Source organism: Talpa occidentalis, unplaced genomic scaffold, assembly GCF_014898055.3.
Source record: "Talpa occidentalis isolate TD23 unplaced genomic scaffold, MPIMG_talOcc4v2.1 talOcc4.11, whole genome shotgun sequence".
In the NCBI taxonomy this organism is placed as follows: Eukaryota; Metazoa; Chordata; class Mammalia; order Eulipotyphla; family Talpidae; genus Talpa; species Talpa occidentalis.
This window is the reverse complement of record NW_023601104.1, coordinates 94,248,415-94,266,744: the sequence shown is the minus strand read 5'-3', so window position 1 is coordinate 94,266,744 and position 18,330 is coordinate 94,248,415. Positions and strand designations below refer to the sequence as shown.

The 18,330-nt window shown below is 51.8% G+C and overlaps 2 protein-coding genes across 3 annotated transcripts in view; one reads left to right on the top strand and one right to left on the bottom strand.

Moving 5' to 3' along the window:
• WARS1 (tryptophanyl-tRNA synthetase 1) overlaps positions 1 to 15,048 on the bottom strand; it is a 29,267-nt gene extending 14,219 nt beyond the window's left edge. The window contains exons 1-4 of one of the 2 annotated variants that reach the window (XM_037503904.2): positions 14,994 to 15,048; positions 7,760 to 7,980; positions 2,517 to 2,727; positions 1,588 to 1,696 (exon numbers count right to left, since the gene is read on the bottom strand). In XM_037503904.2, the coding sequence (XP_037359801.1) occupies positions 1,588 to 1,696; positions 2,517 to 2,727; positions 7,760 to 7,873 (434 nt within the window). In that variant the 5' untranslated portion in view covers positions 7,874 to 7,980; positions 14,994 to 15,048. Of the gene's footprint in view, positions 1 to 1,587; positions 1,697 to 2,516; positions 2,728 to 7,759; positions 7,981 to 14,125; positions 14,808 to 14,993 lie in introns of those variants that run through there. The other variant, XM_037503905.2, reaches the window with a different exon arrangement.
• Positions 9,775 to 18,330, top strand: part of WDR25 (WD repeat domain 25) — a 127,193-nt gene continuing 118,637 nt past the window's right edge. Inside the window, exons 1-2 of the mRNA XM_037501853.1 lie at positions 9,775 to 9,917; positions 14,817 to 15,215. Of these exons, the coding sequence (XP_037357750.1) occupies positions 9,775 to 9,917; positions 14,817 to 15,215 (542 nt within the window). The remainder of the gene's footprint in view (positions 9,918 to 14,816; positions 15,216 to 18,330) is intronic.

Genomic DNA, 18,330 nt, shown 5'->3' with positions numbered 1-18,330 from the left:
CTGGCTGCCCTTCCCTGCAGAAATAAGCAAGCTAATCCTGAAGTGCAAAGTTGGAAATGCAAAGAATCTAGGGTGTCAAAATAACCTTGAAAGGAACAAAAAAAGTTGGATAAACACATATAGTTAGCACTAAGATGTAACTTACATATTCTGACAGCCATGATTATAAAAATCACTTAGGGCCTCCCTGGTGGCGCAAGGGGTTAAGCACTGCACTACGAAGCAATCCTCAGCCTCTGCAGCACGAGCTAGATTCAGCAAGAGTTTGATTCCCCGGCCGGCCAGGGAGCAACCCACATGGCGCAGCAGACCTCTCCTGTCTCGCCCGCTGCTCCCCTCAGCAGTGTGTTTCAGTCAGTCTTGTCTCTGGTGAATCCTCTCACCCCCTGCATCTCTGGCCTGTACTCCAGCTCTTGTATGCACAAATAAATACATCTTTAAAAAAAAAAATCACTTAGGGCCTCCCCGGTGGCGCAGCAGTTGAACGCTGGATTGCGAAGCTGCCTGCAGCCTCTGCAGCGCCAGTTCGATCCCCGGCTGCTCCCTGGCCACTGGAGGAGGGTCCCACATGGCGCGCAGACCTCTCCTGCCGCCCGCTGCTCCCCTCAGCAGTGTGCTTCGGTCCTTCTGCCTGCTCTGCTCCCCGCTCTGGCTCTGGTGAATTCTCTCGCCCTCCCGCGCTTCTGACTGTACCCAGTGCTTGTATAAATAAATAAATAAATCTTTAAAAAAAAAAATCACTTAGTTGTTGAACTGAGTATTTGTCCTGTATACCACTGTATCCCACAATATTGTGTGTGCGTGTGTGTATGTGTGTATCTGTCTGTATACTAAAAACCACTGAATTGTATTCTTTAAAAGGTAAATATTATACCATGGGAATTAAATTTTAAATTAAGGGCTGAGTATCTTCTGCCCAGAGAGAGGGCTGAACGGGCTGAGAGTTCTCTGTGTGTAGAAGCTGGGATGTTTGGGTAGGCTGCTGACTTCCATCCTGGATGTGCGCGCCTGTAGCCAGGAAGGGCGACAACAGAGCACCCCTACCTATGACCATGAAGTCCATGAACATGGCCTCAAAAATAGGCCAGCCACAACCAGAGTCATTCTGGGAGGGTGGGTGAGGCAGAGGTCCTGTGGAACCTGCCTGTTTTCTGGTGCCTACGGATATTCTGCTCCATACTCTGAGTTTCTCTTTTGCTATCTGTGAGCAGCCAGAACAATAAGAGGAAGAGGGCACACAATTTCGGGAAGCCTGCCGTTGCCTGTGTGGGAAATGTTGAAGTCTGAACATACTAATCTCGTTCCCATTTGACATTTAATAATTTATAGCACATAATCTGGCATGAACCTCACCTGCTATGAACTTGACCTTCATCTTGTTGAGGTAGGCAGTTTGCAAATGAATAAGCTAAGGATCAGAGAGAGGCTATGGGACAGGATGACCCACACCCCACCACTGGCAGAGGAAGGTGGGCCCTAGGCTCCTGATCTGGCCCCTGCTGCCCCCGGTGCCAGGCAGCAGCCTCCTGCTTCTCTTCTGAGTAAGAGGGGGAGGAGGGAGACACACAGCAGTGAGAAGCCCCTGACCTGTGTGAGAAGAAGATGCCTCTGCGCAGGAAGCGGTGGGGTCTCTGGCCAATGGCGCTCTCTATTCGGTTTATCAGCTCCTTGTCAATTTTACTGCTTCCGAACCGAACTGGAAAAAAATTGGAAGGAGAGGTAACCCAAGGTGGTGGGAGGCGTGGTGACAGTCAGATGGTACTGAAACTAGGGGGAAAGGTAGCCATCCAGGCATGTCTTTGGGACATGGATCTGTTCCCTCGACACAAAGCCAGTGTCTTTCATGTCAACCATGAAGGCAAAACAGGAAGCCAACCACAGAGTAAAATGCTGTTTGACGGGGACTGAATTCTGATGGAAACTTCCAGAATGCATCCTAGCTGGCAACTCTGGAAAACACACACGTGGCTACTAAAACTTGTATACTGACAATAATTTTAAATATTATTTCATTGTTGAACTGAATATTTGTCCTCAAGTGAAATTTTTCTCATTGACAGCCTATACTTAAATCTTGGAAAATGGTTTTGACTTAGACTCGCCCCTGTGAGAAACCCCCTTCTGCAGCCCCCTCCCAGCTTCCAGCCCCACAGCCCGCGTGACTGGAGAGCTGTACGTGACTCATGAGCTGTACCTGCCACTGACTCGTGACCACTTAGTGAAGACTGGTGAGCAGAGATGCCTGCTTCACAGACCAAGTTCGAAACTGATCAGTGAAAGCAAAACGCTTCTACTAGGCTATCTGTGGTGTACCATTACCCTGAAATAAGTTTTATGTTCCCACTTGATTTAGAAATGATCCTTTGGGAATTGAATGTACCACCCAAAGGTTTTAGGATCTATTTTTTTTCTAGGCATTGAAGCTTGATTGGACTTGTGATCATTTCAAAATTAAAATTAGAGGAACCAACTAAGTGGAGTCACCTGTAAAAGCCGAGACTTTCCCTAGAACGTACCAATGAGCTTGTCATAGTCAACGCCCTTTGCACTGCTGGTCTGTACCGTCCACGGGTCCACAAAATCCTCTTCGGCCTCTGTGGCCCCCGGGCCATCACCCGCAGGTGCCGGGTGCCCTGGAGGGCAGACGGCCTTGTACTCCTCCCCTGTGGCGGCTTTGTAGCTCGTTTTTAATGATAACAGCATTTTCATTGCAGAGTCGATTTCCTCCTGAACAAAGGATGTAAGGGTAGGGTTACAAGCGTTGCTGAGAGTGAGCGTGGCTGAGAGTGAGCGTGGCCGCGCAGTATTGGTCCCCTGTGGCGGGCGGGGTGCGATATGCTCACATACCACTTCATTCAGTCACACCACCTCCCCAAGAGGTGGCAACCCTGTCACCGCCCTGAGACTCAGAGAGGACAAGGAACTTGCCCAGGGGCACTCACAGGCCTTTATCTGCCATCCCGGCATTGTGGAAGGCACCACAACCTGCACTGTGCACCAGAGTCCACGTGCAGAGAGGTGGCAAACACCCGATGCTGGAGAGCACAGGTGACAAACTCCACTCGCTGCGTGGGTTCCACACCGCACCTTGTTCACCTGCTACGCAGGCTGAGATGAATACTGGAAACTAAACAGTGATGCCACGAGGATGGTTACCAGAAACTCAAAAAGAGATCATAAAAATAAAGGCAAGGTCGGGGCCTCCCCGGTGGCGCAGTGGTTGAGCGCTGGGTTGCGAAGCTGCCCACAGCCTCTGCAGTGCTGGTTCGATTCCCGGCTGCTCCCCGGCCATTGGAGGAGGGTCCCACATGGAGTGCAGACCTCTCCTGCCGCCCGCTGCTCCCCTCAGCAGTGTACCTCAGTCTGCCTGTTCTGCTCCCCGCTCTGGCTCTGGTGAGCTCTCTCACCCTCCCGCGCTTCTGACTGTATTCAGTTCTTGTATAAATAAATAAATACATCTAAAAAAAAAATAAAAAATAAAAAAATAAAGGCAAGGAAAATGTCTTTCAGGTCTGAGATTAATTGGGATTCACTGGAAAATAGTTATACTACTGCATTCTGGAGTCTTACCAAGCTATCCAAAGTGTCTACATAAGTATGGCTTTCCTATAAGTGTACAGAATTCAAATGTAAAACAGGTACTGTAGAACTCTCTGAAAGACCGCCTCCCCCAGAAGCCCAGCATTTAAAAGAGCAGGCCTAATTAAGCAGATTAGTCATGCTAGGTCCTGACGCTCTACAACCATAATTGCCCTTGCTGGATGAAGTCGCAAGCAAAGAGCATACACAGTTCAATCTTCTTGCCAGTGGAAACACAAACATTTGCATTGAAGTTTATATATAACGTGCTAATGAACTGGGCCCAACTCCACTCAGATCTGCTCCCTCCGACACGGCACGGGCCGCAGGGGATTGGCGTCACAGGGAGGGGGTGTTAGACACAGATTTATGTTTCAAATGCTGAGACCATGTGGAGTTTGTCATTAAAGTGAATCAGAATTGTGGACTCAATCACCCCACAGACACACTTCGAGAGACAGAATGTCTGCCCAGGTTAGATCGGTCAGTCAGTCTTACCTTGTTCTGTGCAGTGCCCAGGTTCAATGCTTCTGACAACATAAATGCCCAGCAAGTGTGACCGAGCGTCACCGAAGGGAAGGAGTAGCCTGCTGGAAGCACACCTGGCCTGCTGTGCTACTTTACGTTTCACACTCTGGCTGGCCTGAGAGCAGCCAGAGGGCTCTGTCCCTACCCACCGAGCCCCTGCCTGAAAACCTGCTGTGGTTTCTCGTGGCACTGAAACAGACTAGCAGGCTGACCTTGTCTATTTTCTTTTCTCATTTTTAAAGATTTATTTATTTTATGCAAGGACTGGGGTACAGGCCAGATGTGCGGGAGGGTGAGAGGATTCACCGAAGACAGAGCAGGGAATAGAACAGGCAGACTGACGAAACACTGCTGAGTGGAGCAGCGGGCGAGACAGGAGAGGTCTGTCGCGCCATGTGGGACCCTCGCCGGTGGCCAGGTATCGAACTGGCACTGCAGAGGCTGCGGGCAGCTTCACAGCCCAGCGCTCAACCACTGCGCCACCAGGGGAGGCACCATGACCTTGTCTATTTTCTTCCTCTCAACCTAACATGGACCAAGACACACTGAACAGAATTTAAAAGCTGATGTTTGGAAAATAGTCAGACACAAATGACTACAAGCGGCCCTTCTGTGTGGTCCATGGGGGTGCAGGTGGAGGGAGGCACCCCTGGGAGGGCAGAGGTGGCAACTGAAGGGCCTGAGGCTGGCTTCCAGGTGTGGTTGCTCAAGTGCAGTCAGTGAGACGCTGGGCCCTCGACCTTGCTGTGGGGATGGTGTTACTTCATCAGAAGGAGTTTAAGTAAACTCAAAGAAGACAAAAGGCTCTGCTCCCTACCTGAACCCCTAGGATTCAGGGTCATTTCTTGAGCCCTGTTCAAACTGTACACACCCTTAGACTTTGCCCGCCCTCCCCATTCTGACCGATCCCCCAGGACACTCCCTGCTTTGCTGAGCTAGTTCTCCTTAATGAAGTGGGTCTCATCCCCTCGCTCCACGGAGCAGGAAAGAACAGTGGGACCATGGCCTTGACAGGAGGCAGCAGCCCGAGCCAGAGCTTCCTTGCGCGGGTGTCACAGGGGCTCAGCTGTTGTGTTTCAAGTGGATTTCTAAAACATCAGCAGGTGCTTTCATTACAACATGATTCAGGGACAGACACAAATCTGCTTCTGAATTCTCACCACCAAAGGCCAGTGTCACCTGGGGTCTCTGGGTGTCAGCTGAGTACATGAGCCTGAGAGCACGCTTGGGGGAGTGGCTCTGGACAGCGTTAGGTATTGCTCATCTGCTAACATTGCTCAATGATGGCAGCCACCAAGAATTACTAACTAGAGACACTTACTAAATGTTATTGAAATTTAGTATAATGGACAAAAATATCACTGTCAAGTTCCCAAAATGGGTTCAAAGCATAAAATGGTCAACATTTCAGGCCTTCACTTACTTTAGATTATGCGCTGTGCCCGACCTGAGGTGAGCCTCTTTCTGTGAGGGACCAAGCCCTGCACTGAGTGCACTTTCAGCCCTATTTTTTTCTTTTAAAATGTAATGGCTCACGTGGGATCCAAGTAGCCAAAGTCAACCACTGGGTGGGTATGAGGAGGCTGACAACACCTGGCAAGAGGCCAGGAGGAGACTTCTGAGAAGATGGCACTGAAAGCAGTGGGCCAGGCAGTCACAGGATGAAGCAGCGGGGTGACAGGCAGCACTGCGCTCCGGCTAAAGATGCAGACCTGTCGCTTTCTCAGCAGAGATCTTTAAAAGAGGTATACTGCACGAGGACAAGGGAACAGGACGTGGCGAGAGCAGCAGCCATTTCAGAAGCTGGCTGAGCAGGTGGAAGAACAAAAGCCATGGTGCCGTGGAAATGCTGGGTGGTGGCCGGGCTTGCCCTGCTGTGGAATACCCCAGAGGGTCAGGCATAAGGAACTTATAGAAGTGGGGTGAAGTGGCTTCTGAAACTAGGAGTGCTGTTGGAAAGTCTATGTGAGAAGCTGTTATTTAGTCCCTATGCCTCCTCCCACATAGCAGACTTGGGTACTGCCTGCTCTCCCAGTTACACCCTAGGGCGGGCACTGTACCACGCATGTGGAGGAGGGCAAGGGGCACAGAGAGCCCTGTCCAGGCTGCTGCTGCTGGAGCCGGACCTGCTCCTTGGGAGAGCACGCTGGAGGAATCCTCCCCCCACCACTGGCTCCCTGGGGGACGCCACTAGATTCAGCAAAGAGGGCTAAAGACCCTGACTGCGAGGAGTTCCCAACAAAGTGAGTGGTCTGCTTACTCTCAGGGGAGGGAAACCTACACTGCCACTGCCAGGGGCAGAGCTTCCAAGTGGCTTCTCTACTCCTCTCTAAAACAAGATGGCCGAGTGGCAAGAAATACTCGAGGATCGCCTCTAAGATGAGAACCAGAAGGAAACAAATTAATTTGGAGGAAATCAAGATGCTAAAGAAGGCCGAGACCAGGAGAAGACCTGATATGCTGATCGCAGAGGTGACGGGACACCGTGCCCGTGACACAGGGACAGAGCGCCACGAAGGGAAGGGCACTCAGGTCAAGGAGCGCTTGGAAATTAAAAATGATAGGCCACACAAAAAACAGCAGAGGGGGTCAGAAGTTGAGGAAATATGCCTGAAAAAACAGTGAAATGGAAAGTAAGTATAAGGCAAAAAATGAGAAAACCAGAGGACCACTTTCTGAATAACAAAATCTCCAAGGAACAGGGTAACAGAGGAGACCAGAGAAGTAATGAAATTCCCGAGAATTAACGGTCACCAGCTTCTAGTCTGAACAGAGCACTGTGCAGTCATCCCAGGAAAGTTCAGAGCTCGGACAAGAGAAGCTCCTGCAGGTTCGCAGAGAGAAAAGGCAGGGCACCCCAGGAGCGACGGCGGAGGGAAGGCTCAGGGTTCCAAGGGAACCCACTTGCCCCGAATCTACACTCAGTCTAGCCACCAATCAGGCATTAGTAAGAAGAGATGCGCGGGCACGCATCTCTATCTCCTCAGCACTTTTTTTCTTAGAAACTATCGGGCCACTTGCCCTTCCAGCTGCAGAGGGTAGTAGGGGGTCAGGAGAGGTGAGGTGGGGGCCCAGGAGGGGCAGGGTGGTGAGATGGGCAGTGTGGGAGGCGGGCACTGGCCTCGGCACAGGAGTGGCCATCCTGGGCACTAGATCCAGGCTGCACTGGGTAGATGGGTGACGGGCCAGCCGCATAGGAGCCACCACAGCGAGGAGGGCTGAGGCTGCACAAGAACCCACGCAAATGAGTGAATATCAAACCCAGAAAAGGCACAAGCTGGGCGGGATGGGAAGCCCTCCCTGTGCACGCAGGGCCAGCGCGGGGTATGTGCGCAGACCCCTCACCTACAGCGCAGGCCCCAAACTCACAGTCCACGGGAGCAAGGAGCAGCCTGCCGGTTAGAGATGGGGCACCACTCTCAGCCGGATGAGCGAAGAAGTGCGCTTGTGGGAGCGGGAGGGGGGTGAGCAGCGGCTGCTTCAGAGGACATAGGGCCACGGGGTCTGCAGCCCATGCAGCAGCAACATTGACAAGGAAGAAAGTAATGGCAAAGTCCGAGCCAAAATACATGTTGCTGAGGAACCAGGATCTGGATAACATGACCCATGGACTTGTCTCAGGACACTTGGAGAGCCCCACTGGACCACATACCTGTGACGTATTTGTGGCTTTGAGGGACCTCACGACATCCTCCTGGGAGGCTATGCTGTTGAACAGCTCCAGCGGGGAGCCACGGCCCTGCACGCCATCCGGCACATTCGCCATTTTCCAGAACCTCGGGGCTGGCTTCCTAGGGTATCTGCCCGAAGATGTGCTCAGTGGTCCAGACAAAATTGTTGCGGAGAGGAGAGATCAACAAGACCCGTGCTTTCCTGTGTTATAATAAAGGACATGGAGACAATGACTCAACATAAGCAGAAATGTGGCACCATGAAAAACGGAAAAAACCAAACACGAAGAATAAGGACTAAGGCTCTGAGGCGCGGCCTGAGCAAGGCCAAGGAGGGCCTTCCTGAGCCAGCCTGCACCTGCATGGGCACCCTCCCAGTGCCCTGGGTACCAGCGGGACCCATGTTTTGCCCAGGGAGCAAACACCAAGGGGCTAAAATGTTTGGCAAACTGCTATTTACTCTTTGTATCTTAATTTCACTGGGGACGAACTGCCAGATGTTTGCAGCCGTAACGAACCTTTCACTGGGCAAACAGGCCATGCTGGCCAGCTGCTCGGTTCCCAGGTGGAGAGGTCGCGGTGGGGGGCCCTTATCATACCAGGTTCCGAATATAGCCTGCCTGTTCCGCATGCTGCCGTCTCTCCCGCCACGCCTTCAAGGTGTGCCTGCACATTAGTCACTACTTCCTGTCCTCCTGGAGGATGGAGTGGGCCCAGGCAGGACCTGGGACAGTCTGGGGGCAGAGACAGGTCCCCTCTTGGGTCAGCTTCCTCATCCATAAAAATGGTTCCATTTTAATGTGCTCCCCAGACAGGTGGCGAGGAGGCCACCTTCCAGCAGGCCCACACCGGGGAGGCTCTAAGCCCCTACACACACCGATTCACTCGAGGGTTACAGCAACTCTGGGAAGTAGACTTGTTATCGCCGTTTTGTAGAGGAGTTAACCCAGAGAGGCACAGAAAGGCTAAAAATCATGCCCAAGAGAAGACGCCAGTTCCAGAGACAGGATACAAACCCAAGCAGTTTGGCCCCAGAGCCAGACTCTCACTCATCTTTCTCCAGGTGACAAACAGTCACGAGCCTCAGCCCTGGCTGTACAACAGGAGGCACCGGCCGACACGCAGGCTGGCTCAGGGGCAAGCGTGCTGGCGCAGTAAGACAACGAGTGTGGCCTCCGCCTACGACTACTTCTTTACTCATTAAGAATTCTAGGGCCTTCCTGGTGGCGCAACGGGCTAAGCACAGCACTGCGCAGCTATCTGCAGCCTCGGCAGCATGAGTTTGCTCCCCGGCCAGGGAGCTGTGCACATAGTGCAGCAGACCTCTCCTGTCTCCCCTCTGCTCCCCTCTCTGCCTCTGGTGGGTCCTCTTACACACCACATGTCTCTGGCCTGTATCCCAGTTCTTGTATCCATAAATAAACAAATCTTTAAAAAAAAAGAAAAATTCTAGTAACTCTGAACCAAACACCATTTTTAAGGAGTGATTTATTTACCCATTTGTTTAAAAGCCATGTAAAGCTAAACCAGAGCAGTTAAGTCAATGTAAGCATAGTACCGGAGCCGGGGTGGGACAGCAGCCAGTTTCGTCTTGCTGAGAACCACCCTGATTCCCAGAAAGGGAAGTTCAGTGAGATAACTGAGTTAGATAACAAAGCTCACAGCTTAGGAGGCCTGGAATGCAGAAGAACCTTCTGACCTGTGCTAGAGAGGAGAGACACTCAGCTTCTTATCAAAAAACAAAGTGAGGAAAATTACTTCTATTGACAAATGGTCAAACATCCAGTCCAATTCTTTTCACACCAACCGATTCTCCTGACACCCCCAAAGCTGGGCGTTACAGGGTGTGCTGTGTACCAGTGGCCTCCTGGCTGATGGTTCAGGCGAGTCAGAACAACCTGACAAGCAGTTAAACCAGAAGCTGATGCCAAAGGACCTCCCATCTGTGCTCTGTCAGGCTCCCCCTGCCCGCAGTGTCTCACACCCTTCTGCCTGCATGCTGTTGGAGATCTGCTACTGCAAACCTCAGCTCCTCTTTGCAGTTTTTCCAGACCCTGGGACCACGCTGGTGGCCCTGTCCTCTGATGGCGAGCATTGGGCCAGTCACTTCGTCAGGGCACTCACCCTGCATTCAGCTGGGTATGTCCTCCAGTGCGTGACGAAAGCAAGTGCCAGTGTCATTCTTTCATGTGCTCCTAGATACCTGGCACACTCCAGTCTATCAGCAGCGTTTACTGAGAATGAATCCACAAGTCATCTAGTTCAACTTTTCCTCTAAATTTCCATTCTCCCCTGTCCATTTTTGTTTTTTAAAGATTTATTTATGTATACAAGAACTGGGGTACAGGCCAGAGATGCAGGGGTGAGTGTTACAGGGCAGCCCCCTATTGGCATCTGGCGAAAAGGAAACTGTCCTGCCTCAGGGTGATCCTTCCTGCCAAAATGGGTGTCGCTTCTAGTGTGGGGAGGAGACACCATTTTAGTGTCCTCCCCACAGGGTAGTGGAGGCTGTGAAGCCTCAGGAGTCTGCGTGGGAGAGGCCTTGTCACATGGAGAAGGACTTATGTCCTGATGTATTTAAGATATTTAACATATGATGCTCCTCCTCTTCTAACTCTGCCCTCTGGCTGTCCCATGGGAAGGGTAAGGTTTATCCTTTCTCTGTGCCATTAGCCGAGCCTCCGCCATATTCAATTTATGGAGGGCGGCCTGTATCTGGTCCTGCATACTTTTAAAAGCTAGATCCTGTATGCTTTTAAAAGCTGACTCAAAAATGTTACAGTTTTCATCCTTCATTCACTTAATAGTTAAATCAAGAGCCTGAATTTGTTGTTGCATGGCTAAGAGCCTGAATGTGTTGTTGCACATTCTCAGTATGCGAAGTAGATCAGCTACCTCTCACAGAACCAAGAATGTAGCAAATGGCGCTTACACATATTACCAAAAAACCACTCAGAAGCACAGACTGTAAAGGGATGGTTTGTAAACCACCCATGTATGTATACAGTAGTAAAATCATGTGCGATACACCAGGTTTCATCAAATTATTTACATTTATGAAACTGGTGGTAATATTTAATGGAAAAAGGCTACTCAAATTCAAGGCAGGAAGAGAACTGAAAGAACTCAAGCTAGGGATAAAACTGTGTAAGCTCATGGTTGAGGCCATATTTGGGTCAAAATCACAAGAGCTGTACGCACAGGAAAAAAGCAGACTTTCCAGGACTTGAGACAAAGATTATACTGTGAGTCCTGCAGACCTAGTGTGCTTATGGTGACCAACGCAAGGAAAGTTACTTTGGGCTGGTCAACCGCTGGTGTAACTTGGAAACCACATTGGACGCCAAACTGTTACAGGGCAGCCCCGATACAGAACGGGGTACCTGACTGTGGGTCCTCACCCACGTGCTTAAAGGGACTTATTAATACTCTACTGCAGGCACACACAAAAGGTTAATAAAAGGTTTATTTACTAGGGAAGGGCAAATGAGGAAATGTACAACTCAAGGAGAAAAGTGGGAGATTGAGTCTTAAATGCATCCTACCCGATCCACTGACCTGGAATCCCAAATGGCACTCTGAGAGCTGGCCAAGAGTCACCAGCCGTGAAGCCAGGAGGGGGGGGAGGGAGAGAGAGAGAGAGAGAGAGAGAGAGAGAGAGAGAGAGAGAGAGCGAGCGCCAAACCTGGCTGCTTAACTCCATCCCCAGGTCCCAGCCACCTTCCCTTTGGTGGTGATGGGATTTGTCTTTCCTAATGTCTTGATGACTTTGGTTTGGAGTGGGGGGTGGAGTCCACAAAGCCTGTATGGAATTGGCTCAGGACATCCTTTCCCCCTAGCAATTGGATTCACCAGAGACAGAGTGGGGAACAGAACAGGCAGACTGACCAAAGTATACTGCTGAGGGGAGCAGCAGGCGAGACAGGAGAGGTCTGCTGGGCCATGTGGATTGCTTCCTGGCTGGCCGAGGATTGAACTCATGCTGCAGAGGCTGCGGATTGCTTCCTGGGTTGTGTCTTAACCCCTGCGCCACCAGGGAGGCCCCATTCTCCGCTGTCTTGGTGTAAGTTTGTTCAGTTTAACACCCCCTGATGTTAGGCAGCCTGCAGACGCTGTGCCAAGCCTCTGAGATTTGGGAGGGCCTGTGTTGATCCCATAGTGTGTTCTCACACCCCCAGTTTGGTTCCTTCACCTATGGCTAACACCCACCCACCACCCTATTTACTCTTGAGAATTCCCTTCAGTTTACCCCTGTCCTTCCAAAAAAGGTGGTTTCCTGTAGGAAAGGGCATAGGCAGGAGCAGTAAGGTTCTGAAGTCTGTGAGGAGGCGCAAAGTCAAGGACAGAGTTAAATCACCCTTAAACATTCCTAGGGAGAGTGCCAAGTGGAATGCCTGGGTGAGCCCTGCCTGGACACTCCTCTTGCAGTGGTGTGAGGAAGTATGGAGGATCAGCTAGACAAATGGGGCCTTCACTGAGGAGCCATGTTGTAGGGAAAACCATATACCTTTAAATATCAGAAGCCCACTTAAGAAGAGAGACCTGGTAACTAAATCTGATGGCGGGAACAGCAGATGAGATCTCCCTGCACTCATGCTTGTGAGAGATGTGCTATCTGCGTAGGAAGTGTCTACAATGTAAATCTCTCTGTGTGTGTGTGTGCGTGTGTGTGTGTATGATGCAACTTCTTGAGGGATTAGAGGAGTCACTTCAGGAGTGACCAGGACCAAGAAGAACAGAATTAACTGTCACCTTTCTCATTCACCCATCGGTCCACTCACCTGCATTTACTATGGGTATTTTTCCTTTTTTTCTCTCATCTAATCAACATCTGCCTTTATTTCTTTGTTAACAATTATAATTAAGCTTAACCTCAGAGAACTTCTGAAATCACAACCACAGTCTGCACGCACTTTGTGAGCATGTTCTGAGCGGTGGTTCCGGTCCTCATACTTCTTCACAGGGTCTGGATGTGAAAAGGTTGGGGCCCACTATCCTCTGTGTTCACTGCATCAACTGCCACTAGGGCTTTGAATCTTTGTTAAGAAAAACTGTTTTACTTATTTAATAAATACAACAATCTAAAATAGGAAATGAAGCAATAACCTGTGAAGTAATCTATTATCTCCTCTAAGCAAAAGTGTTTGGAATGTAAAGAGCAAAACTGCAAGCTCCACATCAGATCACAGCCCACCTTCAAAGAGAAAGCCAAAAAACCTCCTAAAATTTAGCTCTCAATTCCTCCTTATAATCAACTTGAATCTCGTGTTCATTTTGAAAGCCTCTATTGTTCTGGTACAGCAGAACAGACACTTGAAGAAACAGGCACAGTGTCGGGTTGAGGAATACAAAGGAGAATCACAGAACTATTTAACAGCACATGACTGACTTGGGCATACCCAAACCAACTCACTGAGAAAGTAGGAATATCTGGATTCTGCAATTTGGGGGAAGAATGGAGAGCTTACTCTGGAGCAAATGGGGAAAGCAGGAAGCCCAGGGGTTTCTGGATGCTTGGAATACCACCAGGAGGTGGGATGCTATCCTTACATCCTGGTCTCAGGATGTGGGTGACAAAGGCCTTGGATTGTCAAGTTCCCAGAGGAAAAGAAAGTGACTTGCTTAAAGCCAAGAGTTCTTTACACTTTAAACCTTGTAACAGACCTTCTTCACTTTCTTCTTTAAACAGCGCTAAGTTTATTTTCCTCTCCACATAATAAAGGGAACATTATCTTAAAAGGCAAAGAAGACATTATTTGGGGCTTCCCCGGTGGCGCAGTGGTTGAGAGCTGGGTTGCGAAGCTGCCAACAGCCTCTGCAGCGCCGGTTCAATCTCCGACCGCCAGCGTGAGGGTCCCACATGGCGCGCAGACCTCTCCTGCTGCCCGCTGCTCCCCTCAGCAGTGTACTTCATCAGTCTGCCTGCTCTGCTCTCCCCTCTGGCTCTGGTGAATTCTCTCACCCTCCCGCACTTCTGACTGTACCCAGTGCTTGTATAAATAAATGGATAAATCTTTAAAAAAAAAAAAGACATTATTTGAAGCCAGCATAAGATATTTCTGCATATCACAACGAGAATGCTAGTATATTTGGGTGTTTAAGAAGGCCTTATCAGTAAAAATGACAACCAGCCTGAGGTGCTGAACACAAGCTATGAATACAAGCCAGCAACTGCTCATCCAGAGAAGCTGTATTCCCTGAACTCTGGGTCAATGAGATGAAATAAAATATACTGCGCTCTGATCCTAAAAGAGACCAGCCCTGCCTCCCTAAACCAGTCTCCAGCACTTTGGTGACAGGCCAGTAAAAACACCCACACTAAGCCCGCCAAAGGAAGCAATACATACCCAGCTCCCGGAGAGACCGCAGCCCACTGGTCACTCTGGCCTCCAGTAGCTCAGATTGCCCTGTGCAGCCAGTAGTCTTCTTTAATAGGCTTTCCCTTTCTCTTAAAGGTTTCCTTAAAAGGAAACTTTCTTCCCCTTTGTTTCCTGTCCCGCCCCCCATGCGGCAACTTGCATCTAGGCGTTTCTTAGAAATCACCCAGGTTCTCAGCAGCACTACAGCCTCCCGTCCAGCATCCCCGCTGAGACTGTCCAATCGGAGATGGCTGGGTGGGGACCAACGAAACCCTTTTCAGAAAGGAAATATTGGCAGGTCGTTGCATCAGCCCCCGCTCCCCAGCTGGCCTCCAAGTCACCTCCACGCCCTCAGCACCAGGATGAATACCACGTTTATGTCAAGTCACGGGGTGAAGAGGCAGATTGGAAATTCCCTGCGGTGGCCACTGAAGGGCAGGGCGCCCTGCAAGACCCTAAGCTCTGAGGTCAGAGAGACCCGGGCTCAGCCCCGCTTGGACGTTTAGTTTCAAGAACCCGGGGGGGTCGGCGTGACCCCCCCGCCGCCCCCCGGTTTCCTCCTCCGTGAAGTGGCCACAACGACGCTCCTAACTGCCGTGCGGGGGACAAAGTGTCACACCACAGGCCAGGTCCCTGGCCCGGGGCGGACACTCGTACAAGGGGGGCCTTTCCCCGGGAGGGGGACACGCGGGACGCCGAAGGCCGGGCCGGCGCGCTGGGGGGTCGGGGGACGAGGGGGGCCCCTCGTGGAGCCACGACCCGGAGGCAGCGCGCCGGCCTCTGAGGCGGCTACTCGAGACCCTGCTGGTCGGGCGGCGCCGCCCGGGCTCCCCCCCGGCCTTCCCCGCTCACTCACCCGGCCGCGCCGGGCCCGTCCGCACGCCGGCTCAGCCTCCTCGGCGTCCGTGGAAACGCCGTCCGGCCGGAGCGACTTCCGGCCCGGCCGCGCCCTCATTGGCCCTTCCCGTGGGGGCGGGGCGGAGGGCGCCGCTGATTGGCTGGCGGCCCCGGCGCCGGCGGAACGCGACTGGGCGGCGGAGCGCGGGTCGCCGGCCGCCGGGAGGACCGAGCGCTTCCGGTGCGTGTGGTGAGCGGCGGGCCGGGGTCGAGAGGGGCTGGGGCCCGGGAGCGGCCGGGAGCTCCGCGCCGCTCGACTCTCCGTCACCTCAGGTTCCTTCCGAACGCGCAGGGGCACGCTCGCCCGGATCACCCTTCGCGCCCGCTCCTGCCGCTCGGCCGACTCCTATTCATCCTTCAAAACCCATCTCTGGTCGTGTCTCGTGTGTCCCCTCCCTCCGTCCGTGGCCCCAGGCGCAGGACCCGCGTTTTGTGTTTAATCTCTGCCCACCCTAAGGCTGGCACAGAGTGGGGGATCAGGAGACGTTCGCTGAGGGAGAAGATCCTGTTTCTTTGACTTTCTCTGTGCTCCCATCTCCCCAAGGACACCCCCTCCACACACATTTCCCCCCCCCCACCCCCAGGTTGCTTTTCACAACTATTTCTAGATGCTGGGATTGATCAGGGGCCAAAACACGCACAAAGAGCCCAGCCCTCTGGACCTGCCACTTGCCCCCTTCCCTAGACTCACTTCTCCAGGACTTTTACCTTCCATCTTCGGGGCCTCTTCCTACTAATCACCCAGCTCTGTCCTGAAACGTTTTCCTTCCCCTTAGAAACATAAAAGGTGGCACTTTGCCCCAAAGTTTATGTTGTGCCCAGTGGCTCCGTCTTCTCCGTGGCTGCCTGTTGATCTGGAATCATCCTGACCTTCTCTCCCATTTCATTTGTTCTGTTGGTTTAGTCTTCAGCATGTCGCCCCACCTCGGATCCCTCACTCCCCCGGGGAATTGCCCAGATGGCACCTTTTCTCTCAGGCCTGCCTTGGCCTCCTGTATGAAAACTGCAGCCCCAAGCCCACCAGCACCCTTACCCAACATGCTCCACTTCCAGTCACTGTCTCTCCCCACTGGCACAGGAGCATGGTGCTCGCACGTCTGGTCTGGCCGGCTGTGGGGCTCCTGCTGCCTGGAACCCGGGGCTTGGCGACTGACCCCATCAGTGTTGGTTGGATGAGTGAATGAAATGTGCATGAAGCAGATTGTATGGGTGCCTGTCACCCTCCTGCACTCATTGGGTCCTAGCTGACTTGCCTGGTCAGGGAGTGGGCCAAGGGGCCCGACTCCCACTGCTGTCTGATCTTTGGCCATAGACCTTGTCTTTAGTTCTGGCCATCGGCCTCTCCTGTGCGTCAACCACTGTGGACTGTTGGCTGGGTGGGAACCCCTCCTCACAGCTGGGCACAGGTGCCCTGGTGGTGGTATCTTGGTGGGTGCCTTTGACAGGAAGGAATGAGATGGCTGGTGCTGTGCTTAGGAGTCGAGACAGGTGAGATGTGTGTTCAGGATGGGCTTCGGAGCCAGGCCAGTTATTTAGAGAACAGAAATGCTGGGTTATTCGCTGTGCATCAGTTTATATGACCCATCACATTAGTTCCACTTGAGCCTGTCCAGCCGTAGAGAAGGTCTGTGTGGATGATAACTTTTTGGGAGGCATTAGCTGCCTGGATGAGGCTGCACATGGGAGTGGGTTATGGCAGGAGGCCAACGTCAGCCATTTCTCATACGACAGCCCAACTTGGGTGGCAGAGGAGCCTTCCAGGCAAAGGTGTGGAAAGGGTGGCGGAGTTAATTCCAGGGAGGAGATGGGTGGTAAGCCGCCTGGAATGATTTAACAGAGGACCCACTGGGAAGCTTCTGGTGCTGACCTGATCTCCCCTCCCCTCCCCACAAGGTCCTCCCTGGTGGCACAAAGGGTTAAGCACCGCACTATAAGCAATCTGCAGCCTCTGCAGCACGAGGTCGATCCCTGGCCACCCAGGGAGCAAACCACATGGTGAGGCAGATCTCGCCTGTCTTCCGGCTGCTCCCCTCAGCAGTGTATTTCACTGTCTGCCTGTTCTGTTCCCCACTCTGTCTGTGGTGAATCCTCTCACCCCCTGCACCTCTGGCCTGTACCCCAGTTCTTGTATGCATAAATGAATAAATTTAAAAAAAAAAAAAAAAGAAGAGGAGGAGCTTGAGGAGGTTTATCCAGAAGGGAGGGCATCCTGGGTTTCCTCAGAAGCTGGTCTGCTGCCTAAGCTTTCTTAGGCGGTGCTCCACCACGCCCTCTGCTGTCGGGGCCATGTCCGGCAGCCTTGCTTTCCTCCTGACGGCCTTGGTCTTAGTGGTGCATCTTGAACTCCAGACTGAAGCACTTTTTTTTTTTTTTAAAGATTTATTTTATTTATACAAGAGCCGGGGTACAGGCCAGATGTGTGGGAGGGTGAGAGGACTCACCAGAGACAGTGGGAAACAGAACAGGCAGACTGACAAAATACACTGCTGAGGGGAGCAGCGGGCGAGACAGGAGAGGTTTGCTCACCATGTGGGTTGCTCCAAGGCCGGCGGGGTTCGAACTGGCACTGCAGAGCTTCACAGTGCTGCACTCAACTGCCTGCGCCACCAGGGAGGCCTGAAGCATTTTCTGAATCCTAGTTGACAACAACTTATCATGGATGATGGTTCAGAATTCCAGGAAGAATTCTTTTTTAAGGGAGGGGAAATTCACTTCTTTGTGAATGGATTGAAATGGGCAGATTTGGGCACACACTCAGAATTGGTGTCTCAGGCGCCTTGGCCTTGCGTTATCGACAGTGGCCCGTCTCTTCGACTGGGTTATATCGAGATGAATATCTGGGGAGAACTTCTAGACAGAGGCATCGAAGGAAGGGCGAGGCTAGCTTGCTTTTCCCACTGGGTAGATTCTGACATTTTTCTTGCAGTATTTTCAGCCCCAAGCCCATTCACGTTGGTGAGCGTGGGTTCCTCCCATTCATGCTGATAAACAGTGCTGCCGGCGCTTCCTTTCTATCTGTGCAAACATCTGCTGGTATTTGTGTAGGACAGAGTTCTCACGTGGGCTTGTTGCAATAAAAACTATCTGTTTAAACTTGTAATAGTTACTGCCCAGATTGACTTTTCAAAAGTCATTTTTAAAATCCCTATAAAATCTATTTCCAGTAAGTGAGATCCTCATCTAGGTCTTTCGACAAAGTTTTCGTTTTCTCCGGTGGGTCTTGCTTATGTTATTGTTGCATTTCTTCTCAGAGCCTCCACAGCCCTCACTTCTGATAGTCATGTCTGACCGACTGC